At 43.6% G+C, this 27,199-nt stretch overlaps 1 protein-coding gene across 2 annotated transcripts in view; it reads right to left on the reverse strand.

The window, feature by feature from the left end:
• Positions 1-27,199, reverse strand: part of FERMT2 (FERM domain containing kindlin 2) — a 106,416-nt gene that overhangs the window by 20,469 nt on the left and 58,748 nt on the right. For both annotated transcript variants that reach the window (XM_065403256.1, XM_065403255.1), the window contains exons 3-6: positions 19,256-19,390; positions 1,342-1,567; positions 1,138-1,240; positions 612-719 (exon numbers count right to left, since the gene is read on the reverse strand). In XM_065403256.1, the coding sequence (XP_065259328.1) occupies positions 612-719; positions 1,138-1,240; positions 1,342-1,567; positions 19,256-19,390 (572 nt within the window). The remainder of the gene's footprint in view (positions 1-611; positions 720-1,137; positions 1,241-1,341; positions 1,568-19,255; positions 19,391-27,199) is intronic.

Raw genomic sequence — 27,199 nt, forward strand, 5'->3', positions numbered from 1 at the left:
AGCCCCGGATCTGCTAGGCCAGGGATGTTTCTGCATGGGTGAGGAGGAGAGAAGCAGCCTGACTGCCAGACAGACTTGAGACCACACTTAGACTCGGTTTACAATCAGTCTTATGGAAATGAATGGTAAAAGCATTCACAGGTGTATTACCTATGCCAAATTTGCACATAATATTCTGCACAACAGATAAATAAATAGTTCTAGGAAACCCACGGATTATCACCAGCTGTTCTAGGGGCAAAGAGCCAGAAACACAGTTCAGTAACCTAATGTACTTACTTGTATTTTTTTTAAAAGGCAAAAAGAAGAGTCAAGATAGATACAAACAACTTCGGGGAAAATGATCTAAATTCCTTTTCATGTGAAGTAATATGAAGCAAATATTTAAATTACCTAAAAAGTTTAAGTAAACACTAGAGAATAGGAAACCAGCCAAGTTTCATTAGAACAGAAAGTTCAGCTTCCTGACAAAGATAGAGCAAGGCTTTTAATGAACTAGTTGCAATGCAGTTTAGCTTCAATCCACCCCTTGATTTAAAGCCTATAGAAGGCTACAAAATTGCAACTGAGTTCAATTAAAAAAAAAAAAAAAAAAAAAGGCTGTCTCTTACCTGCAATGCTGCGAACATCATCATTTCTTCTTCCGTACATTCTATTTCTTCTAAAAGAATAGCCCATTTAGATTGTTCATAAAGCTGGTTGATTCTGATTGCATCGTACTATAGTGAAACACAAAAACACACACCACACACATATAAAGCACCTGCAAAAGGCGGCCTGGGGCCCTTTACACTTCAAACATATCTAATTAAAAGGAAATAAACATCACGAGACTTATTTTTACATCCAAATTTCTACTTGAGATTTAAATGCTAAACCACTTTGACATTGAAACAACCCGAATTCCCTTAACAGATGCTCAGGCAACCACCTGATTTTGTTCATTTGGCAGAGTCTTGATGTGTAAACAAACAGATTCAAATGATACATACAATGTAAGACACAGGATCACATTTTCAAAGACCGGCAGCTGAGCAGTTGCCCATACAAATGGGCATGCAGGCATTCTGAATGCAGACACTGGTCTCCACTTTTTGAACGCTTGGCCATATGTACAAGACAGAAATAACTCAGTACCTTTGGATTCAAGTCAAAGAAGTTGTAGTACTTGAACCGGAGCAGTAAGGCCTCATTTTCTTTCACATCTTGTTCCATGAGCGATCTCGACGAATCCAGCCATCTGCAAGTTGTCAACAATAGATAACAAAAAAAGGTCTGGTTGAGTCTTTGTAACCGTTTTAAGAATGCAGCTTAAGTTTTTAATATATGTCTTTAACTCACCCTTGGTTGATCTTGGCTTTATCGAGAAGTGCTTGTGGCTTGTACATTTTTGCTAAGATTTCTGGGGATGTAATTGGCTGGCTGACAGCAAGTATACCCGGATTCCCTTCTGATAAAGCACTGTCTCCAAACCAAGCTGAAGTTGGAGACAGAGGGCTTCCATCGTGAGAATCATAGGTGGGCGTCATGGTTTTGCTATAAAGTCCCGGACTTGAATATATGCTTCCTAACAGAACAGGAATAAACATGTGAAGTTAGCTTGTGTTCTGTACACTCAATGCAAAACGAATACAGTAAATAGATTTTAAAAATCCTGTGACTTAAAAAAAACCCGGACACTGCAATGCTTGTTTTCCTATGAAAAGCTAAACTATTTTAACTATCCTTGATAAACAAGACAGATAGAAAGTTCACTTTACATTTAACCCATGTGAAAATTGTCAGAAATCCACCCTTAGGGGTATGAACTGTGTCTGCTTATGTTTCTACAGCACCTAGCACATTGGGGGTACTACTGGAGACAATAATCGTAGGTAATCTGTTGCTTATGAATTTTGAAAGTCAAAGTTTAGAGGAGTAGGAAAATAAGGAGACAGCCAAAGAAATCACAGAAGACGGGGACAAAAGTCCTAATGAGGTCTCACCTTTCACTGGGCCGATGTAAAGAACATCAGTGCCTACAGAGAAGGAAAGAAAGGAAGTGAGAAGGCAAGAGGGAGACAATGAGAGAAGTCAGAAACAAAAAGGGACAGAAGGTGAAAAACATGCACAACTGTAAAAGACTTAGAATATTCTGGTTACGTTATGTCATATTCATTTGTTTTCACAAGTTGGACTTGAAACCAAAACTACCCTGTTTAAACCATGCCCTAATTAATCCAATTTTGACAGTCTCCATACATGTGAGATGTATCAGTAAGAGTAGCTGTTGCTATCTCCTGACTGAACTTTAAGAAATGTGCTGCTTACTCTTCAGAACAGTGTGTGGTCGCCTAGCCTTAAGACCTGCCTTTTAAAAATAGCTGAGAATTATTCCATTGAGTCTGGTAAATTTTTCAAGCCCACAAATTCTATTTGAGGGAAGTTTTCAATAACCCTGGGAGTGGCGTATGGGTCATTCACCACAGTTTTGATATTTTGACTCTTCACATCTGTGTAACAAATTATGAAAGTCTGTTAGATCTGATCATCACTTGCTCTCTTCAGCGGCGATCAATACAAACACACACAGTGGGAAAAGTGCACATTGGAACAAAGGTGTAAACCTGGGAATGATATATTTAAACTGATTCTTTGTCTTAAAACTAGAGAAGATGTGGTGAATTGGATATACAAAAAGCTTTATTTTTATTTATTTATTAATAAAATGGCTTTGATTATACACCAGTGGCCTGGATTCTCTGAACTCCGTAATGACAATCTGAACAGTTTATTGAACTGCTGAGAGACCGGGAGTTAAGATTTCTCAACATGACTGCAAATTGTCTTGCCTCTTTCGCCAGCATTAAGTGCAGTCGAGTCCAGCTACCCAGATGCAAAGCAGTTCCTATTTAGTAGTTTTCAAGATACTTGTTCATGTTGCCACAGTGTGTTCTGATCATCTCAGCTGTTTTTGAAAGGGAAGAAATATGCAGTTGATCTGTATTCTTTGCCTTTCTCCAATCCTTGGCATATCGCAAAAAAGCAGAATTTTAAATAAACCAACAAGTCACTCTGTAAAGGCTGCTTATTTTCACTTGAAAATGTGCGAGTCAGAGTGTGTGTGTGTGTGTGTGTGTGTGTGTGTGTGTGTGTGTGTGTGTGTGTGTGTGTGTGTGTGTGTGTGTGTGTGTGTGTGTGTGTGTGTGTGTGTGTAGAGAACAGTAAATCTGACATGCATATTCCTCCAAAGTGTGTAGTATTTGGCAGGTTTGAGCTCAGCATGAAAGCTGCTATATAAAACAATTAGACTTTTCAGCCAAGTCCCAGCAAGAGCAGAGAGAAATTGAGTCTTTTGGTTCAACTATTTGAGTTAAGACTTCTGGTTCTTGCAGAACTTTCAACAGTACATGGAAGGGTTTTCTCTCACTGCACTTTCAGGCAAATCTGATACTTGGATAAAAAATACTCTCTCCTTATTGTCGTTCTAGAGAATGTTCATAAATAAACGGACAATGTTTTGGCAGGCTGGCTTTCATCACGGCACACAGACCAAATGAAGTCCCAACTTCAGAATATTATTTATGTTGCAATTACAGGCATCAGTCCTCAGGGGGTTTATTTGGGAAAAAAATATCTCCTTCTAAAAGAGTGACAAAGCTGTAGAATTTAAGGGTCAGCTTAAGCAGCTCCCTGAAAAGTTAAACAACAAAACATTCCTACCTGTTTAAAAGCAGGATGTCAAGAGTACAGAGGTTACTTTATTCATTCATTTTGTGAGTTGGAGGGGGGAGACTTTTTTGCAAGGTGGAGATGGATGGCGAAAGGGAAAGAGTGAAGAAATGAAAGGAGAGAGAAATGAGAGATTGGATTTGTATTAAAACAATGTCTATTGCAGTCTTCAGTTAGGTCATTCATTCATATTGCAAGATGCTTTCCTCAATTCAAAGCAGTTGGTCCAGAATTCTTTAAAAAGCTATTCTGTGTACTCCAAATCCAGCTGTCACAGTACTGTCCTTTCTTTAATTCATCAGTGTAAAATACCTGCTCTTCAGAATAAACTTTTCTTACTTAAGATATGCAACTGGCCCCTATGTTAGCTTCAGGGAAAAAGGGTGGTTTTCCTTTTAAAAAGGAAACAAAGTTTTCTAGCTCAAAAGGTTGCAAAGGAAAGATTCCAAATGTGAAAAGGAGGAAACTGACGTAGAGCTGGCTTCCCAAGTCTGCAGATATCTGGAAATAACTGAGAAGTAAACCGTCTCCATTTCTCTCACTGAGGTATTCCTTTTAATTATCACACTAAGACCCAGATTTTCAAAACTGAGGTACAACAACTACACACCAACATAGCACCGGCGTGGACAGCGCTTAGATAGCTGTAACTTGCATTGCTCCGGGGGGGGTGTCTTTTTCACACCCCAGTGATGCAAGTTAAATCGACTTAAGCGGTAGTATAGTTCTACCCACTGTTTTTCTTGTCTGAGGATTAAATTCCATTATTAGCTCTTTATTGCTTCTATACGGATAGCCCAATGGTCATTCTCTGTTCACTGTTTTTCATGCCTTCTTTTAAAAAGTATTACCATTTGTGAATGTAGTTTCGTAAGGCTACTCTCATGCTCTAGGCACTCAATTAAACCAGATTCAAAGAGCTTCTATGATCAGAAGAATGATCGTGTAAAATCAGTGCCATCTAATTTAGCAGATCCACACCCTGTACTCAGTCACATCCCCTTGATTTCTGTCACACGTACATCCTAACTACTACTATCTGTGCGGGGGAGGAGATCCTGCTACAGCAGAGTGAGCCAGATTCTTTTCATGCCTGCAAATGCCATGGACTTCAATGGAATCAGACACCGGCCAACACTGACCACTGGAGAAAATCCCATGTTAAAATGTCTCAAGCAATCAGTTCTCCGCTGCTCTTAGGAAAATATTCCCAATCTAAAGCCTTGCCTTCACTAGGAAAAAAGGTGTGTCTTAACACATGCTAAAACCTTAGTGTAGACAAGGCAGTTTGTTAGTTTTAATACAATAGCTGGCTGAAAGGAAACCATAATGGGGAGTTCAGGTTTACCTTGACCAACTACCACAAATTAAAGCTACAAACGTGTGTTGTTTACACTAGGATATTGTTCACCAATGTGTGCTAGAAATACACCTTCTTAAAATACATCACCATCAGGTTTACATATTTGTTCCAATGTGCAAAACAAATATACACAACGGGAAGCGTGCTTACTGCTGGAGCGAGTGTGTGCAGATATTCATCGGATTGCAGCCTAAGAGGCAAGCCTTGTGCTCGTCTTCCTCCCTTCCCGCTTTTTTGGCGGGCATGGAAGAGCCTTGAGAGTAGAGCTGTCGGTGGAGCGGGATATTGTTGGATACTGGGAACCTGCATAGGGGATTTACACTCAAAGCCTGCCACAGAATCGCAGCTCCTAGATGATCCTTTCTCAAAAGGCTCCTAGAATGCAGAAGGACCAGGGCATCAAAAATTACATGGAAAAGCTGGCTGCATCCCTTGTTGGAACGGAAAACAGTGAGAAAAGAAGCTACTGCAACCGCAAGGTAGTAACAGCAGCTGTGGTACAGCTCTACTGCCACACCAGAGCCTAGGGAATGATTGCATTCCTTTTCTCCCTAGCTCAGAACCTGGGCTTGGACACCATCTGCCCTTAAGGGATTACAATATATATAAAATTGCATCCACACGCACGGGCGAGGACACACCCACAGAACTCATTAAGGTTGCAAAGTCAAGCACTCAAATAGTAGGAAATACAATTCAATTTTTCTGCGCAAACTATTTCACTATTTTTTCCTGCCTCCGCGCTTCCCTGCCTCCCGCTGAATCCACGTTTAAACAGAAAAATGAGAATGACAAATGTGAATGATAAATGGGAACTGTTTAAGAACATTTTGCTAGTGCCCAAAAAACAAACCTGGCTAAGGGAAGTGAGAGCAGCAATAATAAAAATTATATCTGTAAGACACAGAAAAAAGGGGAAATTGATAGAAATTATTTTGTACAAAAGAACACAGAGAATCTATGGCCAGTAGAGTTAAGGACAGTAAGAAAGAGGGTTTTGTGTTTTGTTTTTGCTTTTGTTTGATTGTTTTTTAAAGCAGAAGAGGAACAAAAGGAACCCTGCGAATGGCACTGGTCCATTATTAGATGGAAATGGTAGAGCTAGCGATAATAATGCAGACGGGTTCAATAAATATTTTTGTTTTGAATTTGGAAAAAAGCCAGATGTACCAGCCAGGATGAAATATTTTCCATTCCAACTGTAACTAACGAGGATGTTAAACAGCGCCTACCAAAGTTAGACATCTTTAAGTCAGCAGAGTTGGATAACTTGCATCCAAGAGTTTTTAAAGAGCTAGCCAAGAAACTCTGGACCATTCATGTTAATTTTCAGTAAGTCTTGCAACACTAGGGAAGCTCGAAAGGACTGTGAGAAAGCTAATGTTGTACCAATATTTTAAAAGGGTAAATGGGATGACCTGGGTAATTATAGGACTCTGAGCCTGACTTTGATCCCAGACAAAATAATGGAACAGCTGATATGGAACTCTATTAATAAAGAATTAGAAGAAGAGGATAATATAATTAGTGCCAGTCAACATAATAATAATAATTTATATAATTATAATAATTATAATTAATGGAGATATCCCATCTCCTAGAACTGGAAGGGACCTTGAAAGGTCATCGAGTCCAGCCCCCTGCCTTCACTAGCAGGACCAAGTACTGATTTTTGCCCCAAAAACATTGGAACAACTTAAGGGCGTTGTGAAAATAAATTAATGTTTGCAAAGCGCTGAGACTCTAGTGATGAGCACGATAGACAATCCTGTGTGGAAACTAACAGTTCTGTATTTGGCACTAGCGTGACCACTACTGAAATACCATGTTCAGTTCTGGTGTCTACACTTCAAAAAAGATGCTGAAAAATTGCAGAGGGTTTAGAGAAAAGCCATGGGAATGATTAAAAGACTGGAAACCAGGCCTGACAGTGAGAGACTCAAGGAACTCACTCTATTCTGCTTACCAAATAGAAGGTTAAGGGGTGATTTGATTCCCATATTTAAGTACCTGCATTGGGAACAGAAATTTGATGCAGGGCTCTTCGATATAGCAGAGGACAACATAAACATGAGTTTATGTAAAACAGATCTTGTCAAACTATCATTTTGATAGGATTACAAGTTTGGTTGATGTTAAACTTAAGACTTCTACAAGGCATTTGATTGGATTCTGCACGACATTTTGATTAAGAAACTATAACATACAAAGTCAGCATGGCACAGAGGTCTCAAAATGAAATTATAAATGAGGAATCATCGAAGGGGTGTGTTTCTCTTGAAGTCCCATACGGATCAGTTCGTGGCCCTATGTTATATAATATTTTTATTAATGACCTGGAAGAAAACAAAAGCAATAATAAAGTTTGCAGACGACAGATTGTGGGAGTGGTAAATAATGAAGACGACGTGTCACTGATAAAGAGTAATCTGGATTGCGTGGCAAGTTAGGTATAATCCAACAATAGACATTTCAATGTAGCCATAATGTAAGGTCATACATCTAGGAACAAACAATGAAGCCATACAAAGCAGGGGAGGGATCCTATCCTGGAAAGCAGCGATTCTGAAAAAGACTTAGGGATCATTGTGGATACCTAGCTAACCATGGGCTCCCAGTGCGACACTGTGGGTAGAAGGGCTAATGCGACCCTTGGATGCATAAACAGGGGAATTTCAAATAGGAGTAGGGAGGTCATATTACTTCTGTCTCCAGAGCAGGGTCTGAATAGTGGGCAGTAAATAAGGAATTCACAGACTCGGACTTTTATGGCCAGAAGGTCCTTTGTGTTCATCTAGTCTAATCTCCTGCATCACACAGGCAGTAGGACTTCCCTGAATTAATTTCTGCCTCACGTCCAACAGCTGTGGTTGAACTAGAGCATATTTTTAAGGGCTTGTCTACAGAGCACTGCAGTGTGGTCTATGAGGGTGTGAATGTGCAGCGCCCTAATGTGTGGCGCTGTAACTGCCCTATGAACGAATGAAAATATACCTAGTTCGTATTGAATGTAGTCCTGTAGGACTGTATTAACACATACTAGGTACCTTTTCATTCTCACCAGCAGGATCTACACGGGGCAGTTATGAGTGAAGCACATGAGAGCGCTCTACAGCTAACACCCTATAGAACCACACTGTGGGGCCATGCAGACAAGCGCTTAGAAAAACATCCAGTGTTGATCTTAAAATTTCCAGTGATCCATCACAACCCATGGTAAGTTGTTCCAATGTTTAATTACCCACACTGTTAAAAATGTGCACCTTATTTCTAGTCTGAATTTGTCTAGTTTCAACTTCCAGCCATTGGAGCTTGTTAGTCCTTCCTCTGCTATATCGAAGAGCCCTGCATCAAATTTCTGTTCCCAATGCAGGTACTTAAATATGGGAATCAAATCACCCCTTAACCTTCTATTTGGTAAGCAGAATAGAGTGAGTTCCTTGAGTCTCTCACTGTCAGGCCTGGTTTCCAGTCTTTTAATCATTCCCATGGCTTTTCTCTAAACCCTCTGCAATTTTTCAGCATCTTTCTTGAAGTGTAGACACCAGAACTGAACATGGTATTTCAGTAGTGGTCACGCTAGTGCCAAATACAGAACTGTTAGTTTCCACACAGGATTGTCTATCGTGCTCATCACTAGAGTCTCAGCGCTTTGCAAACATTAATTTATTTTCACAACGCCCCATGAGATAAGGGGGATACTTTTACAGATTTTACAGATGGGGAATGGAGGCACAGAGACACTAAGGTAAAAAGTATACACTATGTCACAGTTACTGGGCGAACTGCACCTCTGACACCTCCTGATTTATGTTCCCTGTAAACCGTGCAACAGGCTCTCAAGGGCCGCGCAGGCAAGTGGGGAGAGGAGCCCCTCCCCCAGTCCGGCCCAGCCCCGCCGGAGCTGCCATGGCTGGGTGAGAGGTGCCCCGCCCAACCTGCTGTGGAGAGAGGGCTGGGGGGAGTCCTCTCTCCCCACCACAGCCCTGGGACAGCCTGCACCCCAACCCCCTCATCCCCAGTCCCACCCCAGAACCTGCACCCCAACCCTCTGCCCCAGTCCTGAGCCCCCTCCCACACCCCTAACCCCTCAACCCAGGCCCCACCTCAGAGCCTTCACCCCTAGCCGGAGCCCTTACCTTCTGCACTCCAACCCTCTGCCCTGAGCCCCCTCCGACACTCCGAACCCCTCGGCCCCACCCCCACCACACATCACCTCCATATTGGCGCACATAAAATTCATTCCGCACATAGACGTAAAAAATTAGAGGAAACACTGCTCCTAATCTATCCCGCTCAGGATCAAGCTGTTACCACCATCTTGGGGGTGGGGAGGGGAGGAGAGAGGAGAAATCACATGAATTCCTCCACATCCAGACTGGGCCCTGGGTTGCAGTCGCCTGGAACCTCAGCAGGTGTGACCTAGGCTCAGATCTTGCAGTTCTATCCCTTCTGAGACCAAAGGCAATGATCAATACAGGGACCAGACAGCTTCCTTAAAGCAAAGTATTATTTATTTTTAGATTAAAGACATTTCAGCAAAAAGATCTCTTAAAACCAATAAAGCAGACTGTACACACATATAGCTTTTCCTTAAGGCTTACCATTCCCTGGCTCCACTTCTTTAGACACCCTCCACAGAGTCTCTCCTCTCTCTAGAGACAGTAGCTGACAAATAACCCAGCCTCCCTCCTAGACTCCCTTAGGAGTGCTTTTTAACCCTTTAGTGTTCTTTTCATCTCCCAGTGCCCATCATAGAGAAACAAGGTTTGCAACGCCTTGGAGACAATTACTGAAGGTAACCGCTTGCCTCATTGTCTTTCAAGAGTATGCTAAGGTGTCCTTATTTAGCTCTACTAAGTTGCTTTTCTGCTTGCTTTTCCCATGGCCTCCTATTAAGCTAGATCAATATACTCAGAGAGGAAATTCTAACCAACCACCACAGCTATACAGTAACTACACCTCAGTGACCAGTTCACATCAATGTCAGTAAAACGATTACACATCAGCATTCATAGGTTAATATATAGCAATGACACTGGGGAGGGGGAAGAGAGCAATTCCACGTCTGTCACATGCTAATTTGGGGCACCCAATCTGAGACACCGAAAACCTGATTTTTCAGGGTATGTAGTATTATAGAACACTGTATATGTTCAAAGCATTGCTCCCACTGACTTCAGTTACAGTTATGAATGCTCAGCACTCCTGCAAATCAGACACCCAGAATAGGTGTAAGGCACCCAGAGAAAGGCACCCAAAAAATGAGGAACACACAGCTAGTGGCTACCTGTGAAAAGTTTGGTTTAAGTGACTTGCCTATAGCATCACACGGAAATTCTGTGACAGAGGCAGGCATAGAACTCAATTGCCCAGAGCAACATTCAACTGCCTTAACTACTTACCCATCCTTTCTCTTCCTGCAACCCCCTGCCTCATTCACCTTACAACTTCTGCAACAAATGAGACAGCGATCCTTCAGACAACTGACTCTACAACTCTGAGCTTAGGCCTGCCTGTCCCAGCAGTTGCAATGGGTATACATCCCATTGCCAGGGATACGCTGTGCACTGAATGAAACAGGGCTCCTGTGGAAGAGAGACTGTGTGATCACGTAACTAAAGATAGTATCGTAATGTATCTGCACAAAGGGGTAAATTAAGGTTACCCAGGCAACCTTAGTTCTGGCATTTCCTAACTTCTGAGTGCTTGACTTTGCATTCTTAATGTATTATTTCCTTTCTTCAAAAAAGCATTCCGTTGTGTGTCATCATATTGACACCCACAAGGGATATCAGCAGGGTTGGAATTTTTAGATCCACCACACAGACCTTGGCTCTTGTGCCAATGGCATAACTAACAGCAGTACCAGCTTGTAATCATCTATGTGCACCAGCAGTAGAAAGGGGTGAGACTCTTTGCCAGAGGATTTCATAGATACTTACTGACTGCAGAGGAACAGTGAGATTCAGCGATTGTGGGTTTTATTTCAAGCTCTGTAGTGGAGTGGAGTCTAGTAGGCACAAACTCTTCTGCCCATTTTCTCTCCCTCTCGCCAATCTCCAATCATCCCCTTGTTCCTCATCCTCGCTGACTCTGAGTCCCAGTCTCCCTCCCCCAGACACCTCGTCCAATATCTCAGTGCCTCCTCCAATTCCAGCTCCTTGTCCCACTCTCTTTGCCTAGCCACTGCCTGCACCCTGGCTCCCTGTAAGATCTGGCTCCCCTCCCTCCTAACCCACTGATAACCAGTCTCAGTCTCCTTCTCCAGCCAGTAAGTGTCTCATCCTCTGGTTCTCAGTTCCCCTCTTCAACTCCCGCTAACCTCCAGGCCTGGTCTACACTACGAGTTTAGGTCGACTTTAGCTGCGTTAAGTCGACTTAAGCCTGGACACGTTTACACGACGAAGCCCTTTCTTTCGACTTAAAGGGCCCTTTAAACCGGTTTCTTTACACCACCTCGACGAGGGGATTAGCGATAAAATCGGCCTTATGGGGGTCGGAATTGGGTAGTGAGGACGGAATTCGACATTAGTGGCCTCCGGGAGCTATCCCACAGTGCTTCATTGTGACCGCTCTGGACAGCACTCTCATCTCAGATGCACTGGCCAGGTAGACAGGAAAAGCCCCGCGAACGTTTGAATTTCATTTCCTGTTTGCTCAGCGTGGAGAGCACAGGTGACCATGCAGAGCTCATCAGCACAGGTAACCGTGATGGAGTCCCAGTCCCAGTCTCAGGATCGCAAAAGAGCTCCAGCCTGGACCGAACGGGAGGTACGGGATCTGATCGCCATCTGGGGAGATGAAGCAGTGCTGGCCGAACTCCGAAACAGTAAAAGAAATGGCAAAACATTAGAAAAGATCTCCAAGGCCATGAAGGACAGAGGCCATAACAGGGACGCACAGCAGTGCCGCGTGAAAATTAAGGAGCTAAGGCAAGCCTACCACAAAGCCAGAGATGCAAACGGAAGGTCCGGGGCTGAGCCGCAAACATGCCGCTACTACGAGGAGCTGCATGCCATTCTAGGGGGTGCAGCCACCAGTAGCCCAAGCGTGTGCTATGAGTCCCTCACTGGAGACAGGGAAGCGGGTTCGGCGGACGAGGAAGATGAGGATGGAGAGAACATCATAGATAGCTCACAGCAGCAAGGAAGCGGAGAAACCAGTTTCCCCAACAGCCAGGATATGTTTGTCACCCTGGACCTGGAACCAGTAACCCCCGAACTCACCCAAGACCCTGTGGGCACACAGGGGACCTCTGGTGAGTGTACCTTTGTAAATATTACACATGGTTTAAAAACAAGCGTGTTTAATGATTAATGATTAATTTGCCCTGGCAATCGCGGCCAGTACAGCTACTGGAAAAGTCTGTTAACGTGTATGGGGATGGAGCGGAAATCCTCCAGGGACATCTCCAGAAAGCTCTCCTTCATGTACTCCCAAAGCCTTTGCAAAAGGTTTCTGGGGAGGGCTGCCTTATCCCGTCCGCCATGGTAGGACACTTTACCACGCCAGGCCAGTAGCACGTAGTCTGGAATCATTGCATAACAAAGCATGGCAGCGTATGGTCCCGGTGTTTGCTGGCATACAGACAACATCCATCCCTTATCGCTCTTTGTTATCCTCAGGAGAGTGATATCATTCACGGTCACCTGGTTGAAATGGGGCGATTTTATTAAGGGGACATTCAGAGGTGCCCCTTCCTGCTCTGCTGAACAGAAATATTCCCCGCTGTTAACCACGCGGTGGGGGGGAGGGGTGAAGTGACCATCCCAGAGAATTGGGTGTGTGGGGGAGGGGAGTTAGTTGGGTTTGTGCTGCATGTTAAACCTGAAACCGCAGGCCCTCCTTTTACATTGCAAACCCATTTTAAATGGCCAACCCAACGGGTGCTTGGTATGGTTAATGAGAGCAGTACTGTTTTAAACCATCCCCACTTGTTAACAAGGTTAAAAAAGCCAAAAGACTGTGTCTTACCATGGCTGCCTACAAGCTGAAATCTGTGGCCTGGCACTGCGTGAGTGATCTCTCACACCAAACCGGCAGGCCCTCAATGTAAGAGTAAAAATGCGACCTTGTAACGAAAGCACATGTGCTGTGTGATGTGAACAGCAAAATCTAACGTGAAAGAGTGTACCCATTGTTCTCCAAAATGTATCTTTTTTAAACAACTCTCCCTTCTCCTCCACCAGCTGCAAAAGTTTCACCTTCACAGAGGCTAGTGAATATTCGAAGAAGGAAGCGAAGGACGCGTGACGAAATGTTCACTGAACTACAGACTGCCTCCAACGCTGACAGAGCACAGCAGAATGCGTGGAGGCAGTCAATGACTGATTTTAAAAAAGCCCAATATGAGCGAGAGGAGAGGTGGCGTGCTGAATCGCGGGCTGAAGAGGAGAAATCGCGTGCTCAAGAGGAGAAGTTGCGTGCTGAAACGCGGGCTGAAGAGCAGAAGTGGCGTCAACTTGTACTCATAAAGCAAGAGTCGATGCTCCGGCTGCTGGAGCATCAAAGTGATATGCTCCTGCGTATGGTTGAGCTGCAGGAAAGGCAGCAGGAGCAGAGACCGCCGCTACAGCCCCTCTGTAACCAACAGCATGAGCAGAGACCGCCGCTACAGCCCCTCTGTAACCAACAGCAGGAGCAGAGACCGCCGCTACAGCCCCTCTGTAACCAACAGCAGGAGCAGAGATCGCCGCTACAGCCCCTCTGTAACCACCAGCCCTCCTCCCCAAGTCCCATTGCCTCCTCACCCAGACGCCCAAGAACACGGTGGGGGGGCCTCCGGCCACCCAATCACTCCACCCTAGATGATTTCCACAGCAATAAGTTTTAAAGTTTTAAAGTGCAGTGTGTCCTTTTCCTTCCCTCCTCCCCCACCCATCCCGGGCTACCTTTGCAATTATCCCCCTAGTTGTGTGCTCAATTAATAAAGAATGCATGAATGTGAAGTAACAATGACTTTATTGCCTCTGCAAGTGGTGCTTGAAGAGGGGAGGGTAGGGGAGGTTGGGGTGCTTGGTTTACAGGGTAGTAGAGTTAACCGGGTGCGTGGGGGGGGGGGGGGGCTGCGATTTCATCAAGGAGAAACAAACAGAAGTTTCACACCAAAGCCTGCCCAGTCACAAAACTAGTTTTCAAAGCCTCTCTGATGCGCACCGCGCCCTGCTGTGCTGCTCTAACCGACCTGGTGTCTGGCTGCGCGTAATCAGCGGCCAGGCGATTTGCCTCTACCTCCCACCCCGCCATAAATGTCTCCCCCTTACTCTCACAGATATTGTGGAGCGCACAGCAAGTAGCAATAACAATGGGGATATTCTTTTCGCTGAGGTCACAGCGAGTCAGTAAGCTGCGCCAGCGCGCTTTTAAGCACCCAAATGCACATTCCACCACCATTCGGCACTTGCTCAGCCTGTAGTTGAACAGGTCCTGACTCCTGTCCAGGCTGCCTGTGTATGGCTTCATGAGCCATGGCATTAAGGGGTAGGCTGGGTCCCCAAGGATCACGATAGGCATTTCAACATCCCCAATGGTTATTTTCTGGTCCGGGAAGAAAGTCCCTTCCTCCAGCTTTCGAAACAGAAGAGAGTGCCTGAAGACGCGAGCATCATGTACCCTTCCCGGCCAGCCCACGTTGATGTCGGTGAAACGTCCCTTGTGATCCACCAGGGCTTGCAGCAGCATTGAAAAGTACCCCTTGCGGTTTATGTACTCGGTGGCTTGGTGCGCCGGTGCCAAGATAGGGATATGGGTTCCGTCTATCGCCCCACCACAGTTTGGGAATCCCATTGCAGCAAAGCCATCCACTATGTCCTGCACGTTTCCCAGAGTCACTACCCTTGATATCACCAGGCCTCTCATTGCCCTGGCAACTTGGATCACAGCAGCCCCCACAGTAGATTTGCCCACTCCAAATTGATTCCCGACTGACCGGTAGCTGTCTGGCGTTGCAAGCTTCCACAGGGCTATTGCCACTCGCTTCTCAACTGTGAGGGCTGCTCTCATCTTGGTATTCTGGCGCTTCAGGGCAGGGGAAAGCAAGTCACAAAGTTCCATGAAAGTGCCCTTACGCATGCGAAAGTTTCGCAGCCACTGGGAATCGTCCCAGACCTGCAACACGATGCGGTCCCACCAGTCTGTGCTTGTTTCCCGGGCCCAGAATCGGCGTTCCATGGCATGAACCTGCCCCAGTAACACCATGATTTCCACATTGCTGGGGCCTGTGCCTTGTGAGAGGTCCATGTCAATTTCCTCATCACTATCGTCGCCGCGCTGCAATCGCCTCCTCCTCCTCAGCTGGTCCTCCTGGTTTTGCTTTGGCATGTCCAGGCTCTGCATATACTCCAGGACAATGCGCGTGGTGTTCATAGTGCTCATAATTGCCGCGGTGATCTGAGCGGGCTCCATGATCCCAGTGCTAGCTATGGCGTCTGGTCTGAAAAAAGGCGCGAAAAGAGTAGCTAAAGACCAGGGGAAGAAGGGAGGGAGGTAGGGAGGGAGGGAGGGGCGGGCGACTGACGACATGGCGTACAGGTACAGGGAATTAAAATCAAGAAAGGTGGCTGTGCATCAGGGAGAAATACAAACAACTGTCACACAGAATGCCCCCCCCCCCCAGATTGAACTCCTAAGCCTGGGTTTAGCGGGCCGTTGATTTGACGGAGGGAGGGGGGAAGGAAATGAATAAAACACAAATCTATTTTTTACATCTTAAGACGACAGTGCAGCATGACTGATAGCCCTCGGCATTTTCTGGGTGCTTGGCAGCCAATACTTGGCAGCAAATAGTATACTACGACTGGTAACCATCATTGTCCAACGAGGACGGTTAAAGGCAAGGGGTTGCTGCTGTGTAGCAATGTAGCCCCACGTGTGCCAGCCACATGTCTGCCAGCACCCAGATCGCCCTCGGCCTTTTCTGGGTGCTTAGCAGACAATACTTGGCAGCAAATAGTATATTACGACTGGTAACCATCATTGTCCAACGAGGACGGTTAAAGGCAAGGGGTTGCTGCTGTACAGTAGCCAGAAGGATCGGTAAAGGCGCTCAGGCTACAATAATCTATGAGCATTTCAGGCAACCTCTAAATTTACTTGCTTTCAGACCTGAGGAAAGCTCTTCTTTCAGATCTGCTGAGCACCCAGATTGCCCTCGGCCTCTTCTGGATGCTCAGCAGACAATACTGACAGGACGGTTACCAGTCGTAATAAACTATCTACTGCCAAAAGGCAAGGGGCTGGTGCAATGCAGCCCTACGGCTGCCAGCCCCACAGCTACCAGCATCCCGAGCGCCGATGAAGGCTACTACTCATGCTGCACCGTCTACCGCCAAAAGGCAGTAATCTGCTGCTGCTGTTTAGCAATGCAGTCACACGTTTGCCGGCACCCGGAAGACATATGGTGACGGTGAGCTGAGCTGAGCGGGCTCCATGCTTGGCGTGGTATGTTGTCTGCACAGGTAACCCAGGTAAAAAGGCGCGAATCTATTGTCTGCCGTTGCTGTGACGGCGGGGGAGGTGCGTGACGCAATGTACCCAGAACCCCCCGCGGCACTGCTTTGCATCATTCGGGCATTGCGATCTCAACCCATAATTCCAATGGGCGCCGGAGACTCCGGGAACTGTGGGATAGGTACCCATAGGCACCCATAGTGCAATGCGCCGGAAGTCGACGCTAGCCTCGGTACTGTGGACGCGGTCCGCCGACTTCATGCACTTAGAGCATTTTATGTGGGGACACACACAGTCGGCTGCATAAAACCGGCTTCTATAAATCCGGCTTCTATAAATCCGACCTAATTTTGTAGTGTAGACAAGCCCCCAGTCTGGGTATTCCCAGGCTCCTAAATCTACTCTCTCCCTCACTGGCTCTGGTCCCCCTCTCAATTCGAATCAGGTGGCTTCCTCTTCTTCGCTGACTGGGTGTGAACAAAAGGGGGGCATTAAGAGCAAAGAGACAAGCTCTCTGCTCTCATTTTCTGTGTCTGGACCCACCACAGTCGAACTGCTGGGAATTTCAACTACACGGAAGTTCTGCGTAGTCCTCTGCAGCACTGCCTGAAACATGCCCAGTGTGAATAGAAACTTCAGGGAATTAAGCTGCAAAGCTCTAGCAAGTTGCTACTGAATATGTCGGAACTGATTTTTCAAATGCTTGTAAGTAGGACAAATTTGAGCAGATTTTCTCAGGGATGGCAAGAAGCACAGTCCTCACAAGGCCATAACCTCTGCCAAATTTCAAGTTCCTGCTCCAAATCATGGGAGGCGCTAGAGTTTCCTCTATAATAAATGTCGGGCAACCTTAGATAGCAGCAGCACTATCAGCTTTGCCTACAATGATCTGCCTGTAAGCCCAGCATCTACTGGTCAGGGTCTCTCAATGTGCAGAATGTACCTCTGTAAATCCGTAAGCACAGAGATAGGCATGACCTGAAATGATTACTCATGTCACGTTACTACTCAATAGCACAGAAATGGTATCAGTGCAGTACCAGGGCAAACTGAACAACAACTGTTAATTACGGTGAGGTTATTCAAGTTAAATATATGCAATTTCTATTTAATGGGATAGAAATTTACAGTTAAATGCATTTAACTAAATCTCAGCAAACAAACATAGGTTCATACGCTGAACTAAAGGCAGCAATTAAAGATGCAGAGATGCCTTAACTCTACACCAGACCTGGGTAGCTAATCGCTTTGGAGCGAAGGGGAGGAAACAAACTATTTTCACTTGATTCCCTTGCTAGTCCAGAATCATTGGTGGTTCTGATACTGTCAGTGTTATGTCCACCTCTGGTATTTTAAGACCAATTAAGAAAGATGTTACAAGTGTAACTTCCCTTCCTTTGCTTGATTAATAAGCAACATCTTTAGAAGACATGCAGTTCTGAAATATGCAGAGAGCTAGAATGTTCTGCTGAAAGTGTTTGTAAAGGTCCATTCTAGTTTAAGGTTCTCATGACTGGTGCAATATTCTCCTTCAGCTACTGGATTTACAACACCACCAAGGTGAAAGCAGATCTGATGAACAACAGTTCAATTTTTCAAACAGACTGTAAGTCTGGCTCAATTTACCACTCATAGCAAGTATACTTTCTCTGTAGTGGCATTGTTCTGTTTCTGTAAGCCACTGTTCAAACAATCTACCAGATATGCAAACTATTCCACCATTAGAAATTATACAATGAACAAAGAACATGAGGTTACTTTTAATATTAAAAGTCTGAAACTTGTGCCTTTATATAAGGAATACTAATACAAGTAACACTCTTTCAAGCTTTACGGAATCTGCTTATAATAGAGAACACCCATTGTTCAGCCTTCCATAATTCGTACAAAGACATAATTCCTGCAGTAACACAGTGACAAAGCCAACATGTAAGTCATTCTATATCCAAGTGCAGCCAGGTATTTGTGATAATATGGGACAAGAAAAAGCTTAGAAATTAAGAAAACACATCAGTAACATACCCTAGACCAGGGGTGGCCAACCTGAGCCTGAGAAGGAGCCAGAATTTACCAATGTGCATTGCCAAAGAGCCACAGTAATACATCAGCAGCCCCGCATCAGTTCCCTCTGCCCCTGTTCCCAGCGCCTCCCATCCACCGGCAGCCCCACCAATCAGCTGTTTTGTGGTATGCAGAAGGCTGGGGAGGGAGAGAGGAGCGAGGGCACGGCAGGCAGGGGTGGAGTGGGGGCAGGGCCTGTGGCAGAGCCAGGGGCTGAGCAGTGAGCACCTCCCGGCACAATGGAAAGTTGGTGCCTGTAGCTCCAGCCCTGGAGTCGGTGCCTGTACAAGGAGCCACATACTAACTTCTGAAGAGCCGCATGTGGCTCCGGAGCCAGAGGTTGGCCACCCCTGGTCTAGACACTAAAAGAATCAGGCTCAACTTAAAAAAAAAAAAAAATTGGCATTGTTCTATTTTACATATGTAAAAGCATTTAGAATTCATTCATAGAACGATTACTAAATACTATATAGCTCTCAGATGACTTCTGCAAAGTTTATTTGCAATACATTTCTTGTGCAGGCATCAATGGATTAGGTGTGACCAATACATCTTTCCCTTTAACATCTGCTTCAATATAACTACTTGACCTTCCCTCCCCCTTCCTCTTGCTCTTTTCCCTTCCCAGCCACCTTCCCCCAAATAACGCCAGAAAGAGCCCAGGCTCACCTGATCCTGGAGTGATTAATGGTCCCTCCAGTTCAAGCGCCTCATCTTCACTTTGGTCATCTATCTTTCGCTTTTTTTTCTTTGTTGGATCCCTGGGTTTCCTCAAGAGAGAGAGTTCTTCTGGATGTCTGATGTCTGGGGAGAAAATTACCATTTTAATAAAGAAAAACATTGTTTCCACTATTGACAAATTCAAATAACTTGCAGACTTTAACCTGGGAAATTGTCCTGCAAACAAGGCTGTGTGTGTGGAAATAAAGAGATTTTGGTAACACTTCTCAGTATGGAATTACCTGAACCAACTGTGCTATTTGTACAGGTAAATCACACCTTTCACATAAATAGGTACAGTACATTACGCTGAAACATTTCAAATGCACGCAAGTCAGACTGGTTGTTGTGCCAAAAAAAGACTCATGGTATGATGCAAAGCATTTCAACTACTGACCAAGATTTTAAGAAATGGTTTAAATGATTGGCCAGAGCAGCACTTCTGAAAAATCAAACCACTTATTTAGGTGTCGGAATACAGATTTAGGAACCTATCTTGAAGAACCAATTTTTAAAAATCTTGGCCATTGTGTTTATTTTCTATTATAAAAGTAACACTCCACAATACCTATAGAATATATACCCGCATTTTATAAAACACTGACTATTATGCCTCAATTTGATAAAGCCTGTAAATCAGCAAAATGTAACATGGGTTTAGAGATTTCCCATAATCTCTAAAGCACATTATACAAAGAAAAGGGGGTAACAAAACCTTATGATTTTTTAAATGAAGCCCCTCTAAGAGTCAGAGTTTGTGTCACAGAAATTATGGCGATGACAAACATGCAGGCTTTACATGTACTCTTATATTAGTTACTGTGAGTTTTGACTTTGTTCTGGGCCAAGAGATGTTTTGGGGCACTACATTTCTGATCGGCTGCAGAGGAGACCAAGGGATAGATTCACAAAGGTACTTAGGCACCTACATCCAATTTTGAGGCAGCACTGAGATTTAAAAAACCCCACTCAGCCATCACCTAACCCTGTAGACACTGAAATTCACTCAGCACCTAGGTTTCTGCCTGTGAGCATGTATACTGCCTTCCCTCTAGACATCCAGGCACCTGCCTAAGCCCCAGAGCAACCCATGCACCAAGGGAAGACAGGCACTCCTCCATCTAACTCACTTGCAGGGCCCGAGCCAATAGGTGTGTTCAGAGGCCACCTAACTCCACCCAAAACATCCAGAGCCAGAGCGAATGAGTGTACAGCCTGGTGGGTAGGATGCTCACCTGAGAGATGAGAGGCCCAGGGTCCAGTCTCTCTGGTTTAATGACTATTTATCCAAAGTGGAACGGTTTCACCAGGAGAGACTGAGGTAGACACACATGAGAATACGCCATAGCTCAATGGTTAGGGTACCTACCCGAGAGGGGGCAGACAGATGCAGATGCCTCTTCAAATCCCACCTCTTCTCATGAGGTGAAGGGAGAATTTCAACTGGTCTCCCGTCTCCCAGGTGAGTACTGAATCACTGGGCTAAAGGTTATGCAGGAGGTCTCCTCCTCCCTCCCTCCCACTGGCCTCTTTCAAGAAGCTCCTTAGGCACCTAACTCCAGGAGAGGGATCATACCTGAGAATCACAAGCAGAACTAGGCTCCTCCCTGCAACCCAGCCTTAAGCACCTAGTTCTGTGAGAGGGGTGGGGCTTAGCACACACCCCTGTCATCAGCATTTCCCATTGGGTAGCTTGTGAATCGTAGTCTAAGGTGCTCTCTCTCTACCTTCATTGTATAGGGAGTCGAGGTGCCAACTCAGGCTCTGTGAGTCACAGTGTTGTTCCTGTGATTTCCTCGCCCGAGTCCCTTTGCGAGTTTAGCCCCTAGAAATCAATACAAGCAAACTGACATCTGAAAAAGGGAAAAGGTGGGTGAGGTGATATCTCTTATTGGACCAACTTCTGTTGGTGAGGGAGACAAGATTTCGAGCCACACAGAGCTCTTCTTCACAGACCTGAAGCCACAGACCTGTGGCTCAAAAGCTTGTCTTTCTCACCAACAGAAGTTGGTCCAATAAGAGATATTACCTCATCCATCTTGTCTCTCTAATATCCTAGGACCGACATGGCTACAACTACACTGCATACATCTAAATAAGAACATACAAAGATGAACCGGACAAGAATGTACAGGGAAGGATTTCAGGTGAGGCTGACAAAAGGGAAGGCAAGCCCTCTACTCTGTCCACACAACTGAGGATTTACTCATCTTTCAAAGCACAGAAATAACAATTTGTTCCTTCATCCATGTGTGTGACCAGGATACTGGATGATTCTGAATTAGAGAGGAGAAGTTGATTTAATTTGACAATTATTAATTCTGTTACATAGAAAACCCTCCCAATCCAAACCCTTGTTTCAATAACAGATATTTGATTTAAAGCAATAGTGAATATAACAGAAGAACAGCCATACTGGGTCAGACCAAAGGTCCATCAAGCCCAGTATACTGTCTTCTGACAGTGCACCAAAGGGAATGAACAGACAGGTTATCATCAAGTGATCCATGCTCTGTCACCCAATCCCAGCTTCTGGCAAACAGAGGCTAGGGACACCATTCCTGCCCATCCTGGCTAATAGCCATTGATGGACCTATCTTCCATGAATCTATCTAGCTCCCTTTTGAACCCCGTTATAGTATTGGCCTTCACAACATCCTCTGACAAGGAGTTCCAGAGGTTGACAGTGCGTTGCGTGAAAAAAAAAATGTCGATTTTGACTTGACAAATTTCCAAAGATTTAATTTTCTGATATCAAAGAGGCTCTATGGTACAATAAGATTAAGAGAGTAAACCCTGAGAAACAGGTTTTTTTCTGTTTCCCTGTTGGTATTTAAGAGTCTTCATTTAGCCAATAACTTCTCCCTTGTTAACTGACTAAAGAACTGCACCAGAGGTATCAGTAGTCAGAGCACTAGACAGGCTGATGTTAACCAACCTGTCATCTACACCCATCCTGAGCAGGGTTAATTAAAATGCTGGCAATATACACTAATACTACCACAGGCAGAGCTGCACCACAGGAAGATTTTAGAAATAATGAGAACGCAGGCACAGCCAAAATGTCTAGCCCAAAGCAGCTGTCAGCAAAATATACACACTAAACCATAAGATCATTTCAGACAAAGATGGTGCTTTGCTTATACCTGACTGCAACAAACTCTTACTGGGAAACAGCTCTATAAGAAAATGAAGTCCACTATCTGTCAGAACATAGAACTAATCCATAAACAAATTAGATGGAATTCAGAATTCCCTTGCTGAAACCAGAAGAAGAAGAAGAAAAAAAAAAGAAGTTATATGGGATTGATATTTGAGTAACTAAGCTGGAAAAGCATTCACGTGGGCATGAAGCCATTTTAATGCAAGGATGAAAGACTGCAACATGCAGATCTAAGCTATAAAATATGTCAAGTGAAGATTACGAATAAGCATGGAAAGTGAAGTTTCAGCTGCAGAAAAGCTCTATCTGTGCTCTGAACTCCATTGATTGCTTTTAACTCTAGTTTCAGCAGACCCTGCATGACAATGGCAGGTAATACGGAGATAGCACCATGTAAGACTGAATTCTCAGAGTAGTAACAGGTTTAAGTGGTAGCCGTGTTAGTCTGTATTAGCAAAAAACAAACAAACAAAAAAACAAAAAACAAAAAACCAAGGGGAGTAAATGGACACATTCTAAAATGGACACAAATCTGACATCAGGAATCATAACATTCCAAAACCAGTAGGAGAACACTTCAATCTCTCTGGTCACTCAATAACAAACCTCAAAAGGGCAATTCTTCAACAACAAAAACTGACTCCAACGTGAAGCTGCAGAACTGGAATTAATTTGCAAACTAGATACCATCAGATTAGGCCTGAATAAAGACTGGGAGTGGTTGGGTCATTACAAAACCTAAACTTAATTTCCCCAATACTAATTTCTCCCTACTGTTACTCACACCTTCTTGTCAACTGTCTGTAATGGGCCACTCTCTTACCATTTCAAAAGTTATTTTCCCTCCCTTGGTATCCTGCTGTTAATTGATTTATCACGTTAGACTGACCTAACACTTGGTAAAGCACCCCCATCCTTTCATGTATTTATACCTGCTCCTGTATTTTTTACTTCATACATCTGATGAAGTGGGTTCTAGCCCACGAAAGCTTATGCCCAAATAAATGTGTTAGTCTCTAAGGTGCCACAAGGACTCCTCGTGTTTTTAAGAGTAGTAAGGAAAGCAACCACATTTTCTTTTTCTAGCACCACATAGGGTGCTCAGGAAGAGACTTCCAGCCTTTAAATGTTAAGAAACCAAACAAGTTTTACCTCTGATCATTGTACAAGCTTCCCATTGATACTAGTGGTTTGCTGTGGATGGTATGTAGAAGGTTACCCCAGCCACAGCACTATAATTAAAATTGGAATTTGGCCCTCATCACATAATGAGTTGGCACATCTGCATTATGCTCCATTGAGACATACTTATTGGCATCTTCCTGCACTAGAAACTTGCTAGTGAAACACCAGGATAAAAAGTAACAACCACGGACACATTCTGAGCTAATTGCCCAGTGTTTGCTTTACAACAATCAATCACAGTTGAGGATCAGATAGCTGCTGTACTCTGGTGCAGACCAGCTATATCTGTCTAACTAACCTGAGGGTTTGTCTAACCTGAGGGTTTGTCTACACTTACAGCACGTCAGCAGCATAGCTTACCAAAGACACTATCTATGGCGGTAGAAGAGCTTCTCCCATCAGTGTAGGTATTCCACCTCCCTGAGAGGCAGTAGCTGTGTCGACAGGAGAAGCCCTCTCGTCGACATAGTGCTGTCTATACCAGGAATTAGGTCAGTATAAGTGTGTTGCTCCGAGGTGTGGATTTTCAAACACCCCTGAGTAACACACTTATACTGACATAAGTTTGTAGTGTAGACCAGGGCTAAGTGTTTAAACCCCAGGACTGCTCCTTTCAGGCCCGATTCTCCAGTATAAATAGCCGTGCTTGTCATCCATTTGAAGTAAGATGGCTAACGACTTATTCACATTTTTTGTCTCTTGCATTTTAAATATAGTGCTATTATGATGCTGTTGGGGTTTTCCCCTGTGCAGTACTCAGTGAAAGAGAGTGAAGAAAATACAAGTTAAATAAAGAGAAAATACAAGTTATAAAGAAAAATATTTACTGCATTCTCCTAGGTAAGATGGCTATTATTGGTCTGCCTTTTGATATCTAGTATTTGTATTTTATTTTTGTCTGTCTTTTTTTTTTTTTTTAAGCTACAGACCCAATGACAGGATAGATCATGTTTCCTCTGCACTGCTGGGGCTTCTTGTGCCAATAATCTGACTATTAAAGCACCCCAAATACTGACTTCAATAGTTATGAAGAAGCTGTTCTGTTCCATCACGTCAATTTAAGGATTAAGAGTTCCCTGCAGCACACATTAGTAACATTGTAATGGCTCCAACAACCAACTGTGTGAATGAAACACACTTTTAGAAGCCGAGTTTCTTTTATGTAAGCCACTCTGTGCGTTTTTTGTTTTCAGGCTCTGATTTAGACAAAAACCACACGAGGCCACCTTCTGTCCTAGATTTTCTCAAATATCTAGGTGGGACAATTTGCTTAGCATACACAAGGCATTCCCAAACACGGTCATTGTGTGGACCACAGCATACAAGATTGTTTCAGACCACCATACATCCTATTTATGATAGTGCAACATCCTTGTGGTAAACATTGCAACTGCTTCTATGGAAAATGGTAGTAAAGTATTTCTGAGTTTTAGTTGTCTTTAACATATTTAGTCCTTTTTGAAAAGGTTTAAATCAGTCTACTTTTGCCACTTTCCCCTCTTCCTTGACTTAAGCCTCCTTAATTTACTTATTCTTACTTTAAAAAACAAAAACAAAAAAACCCTAAAGAAAACACCCACACATGCTTTAGATACCTTAACACAGTTAAGTTTAGCATCACTAAACACATGTATTTTGTGACTTATTCAAAGTCACTAGGTAACTAGGGTGTATATGTATGACATTATTGTACACAGTATAAATACATATACTCTGCAAAATCTGTTGGAATATCTAAGATTGTTGTGCAAGAGATAGTTAATCTAGAAATAGCATAAAAAAAATCAAGGCAACTGCAATTTTATATTCCTATGTTTGTTTATAGTACATTAGCAACCAGTATTCCCTTTCAGCTGAAAGCTAGCATTAGTTTCTGGAGCAAGAAATCATTCAAATGAGATTCAAGAGACAAATAGAGGCTTCCAAAGGGTGGGCTATAAGCCAACCTAGTCTTCTGAAAGCAAGTCATTTTGGAAATTAACCAACTTTGACCATCTGATTTCAAAGCCAAGTTTTTACAGTTTTCTCCCAGTCGCTTATGATACTCTCTTCAGATGGCAATATTACTGAGATTACATATAGAAAGTTTTAGGAAGCTGTCTTAAAAATGTGTTACCAGATCACTAGTAAAAAGTAGATTTTTATTTCAAAAACTAAAATGGTATTCTTATTATCTTATTACCCTTAAAAGTTTGACAACTTCTAGCACTGTTAAACTACTGGCACAAATTCCACAGACATTATATCCATTTCTCAGCAGCCTCATAAATTTAGCATTGCTTACCCAGAAACTCTAGGAATTTTAGCCCATTAGATAGCCATTTTAAGTGAATTTTTTTCCACCTCAGAACCTATAATAGCGTCAGTGTGACTATTAAGTCAAGTCTTCCCCCAAACAAGTAATTCAAAAGGAATTCCTTAAGGAAAAGCTAGCGACATGATTTTAACTTAAGTTAGAAGTATGAAACAAAATTGACGTAGAAAGCAACAAACACATTTTATGGAAGTACTTTTTAATCATTCAGTAAATTATTGGTGGGTTGTGGGGGAGGGGGAAGGTCTGTGTTCTATCACATATGATTAATACATTTACAGACGATCTTAAAACATGTTTTGAATAAAGAAACTGTCTTGGCAAACATGGTGTTTAGTTTCTGTAGCTAAAGCAAAGAAATTCCAGGAGTTTAAGGACTACCAGATGGCAGTACTGTAGTTAATTAGAAACTGGGACAAGGAGTAGCTATATAGCTCCAGATCCAGATACCAGTACTTATTTTAACCATATAAAGCAAGAGAGACTCCCTTAATGAGTAGAAGTGGTATAAAACACTTTAAGCCCTCCAAATAGGTTTGCACTTTTAACCAAGTTTCAGGTCACTTGACACCTCTATAGGCTGGTTTGCTGAAATAATTTGCTATTAAATATATCCAGTGAATGGGGTAAAATATATCAAAGGCATGATCTCAATGGGAAGTGAATAATAAAGTCAACTGGATTTCTGCACTTTATTTCAGTGGAAGCAAGATCTCACCCGCATAAAGCCACTTTGAAGGGACAGTGCTCCGGTAAACAGTCAGCAAGTCAGAAAAAATGTCATTGTGATCATCTGTGAGGTGGCTGTACTGAAAGGACTAGTATTTTTAAAGCGATGCCAGTCCTACTCTATGATCTGCGATTTTGTCACCATGAGGTTGTGGGGTTTTTTAAGTCTATCATTGTGCACAAGAAACAACAGGATTGTACGAGACAAAGTTCACTCAGAATTGGCTTAAGTTCTATCTAGATTTTTGTATGTTTATAAGGGCTTGTTGCTTTACACTATACTATTATTCTTTTAAGTAAATGTACGAAAGGCCAGATGTTAATTCACTCATACAGATATGCTGGCAAACCCTGCAAGATTACGTTGTGAATCTGCCATTAAAAACAAACAAACAATCTTCAAAATTATGTTGCAGTGCACATGGAATACGAAAAAGTTGTGGATTGAAAAACTGGACACAGGTTTCTACAGATGCCTATATCGGTTATTTGTTTAAAAGTC

This window comes from Emys orbicularis, chromosome 4 (assembly GCF_028017835.1).
Source record: "Emys orbicularis isolate rEmyOrb1 chromosome 4, rEmyOrb1.hap1, whole genome shotgun sequence".
In the NCBI taxonomy this organism is placed as follows: Eukaryota; Metazoa; Chordata; order Testudines; family Emydidae; genus Emys; species Emys orbicularis.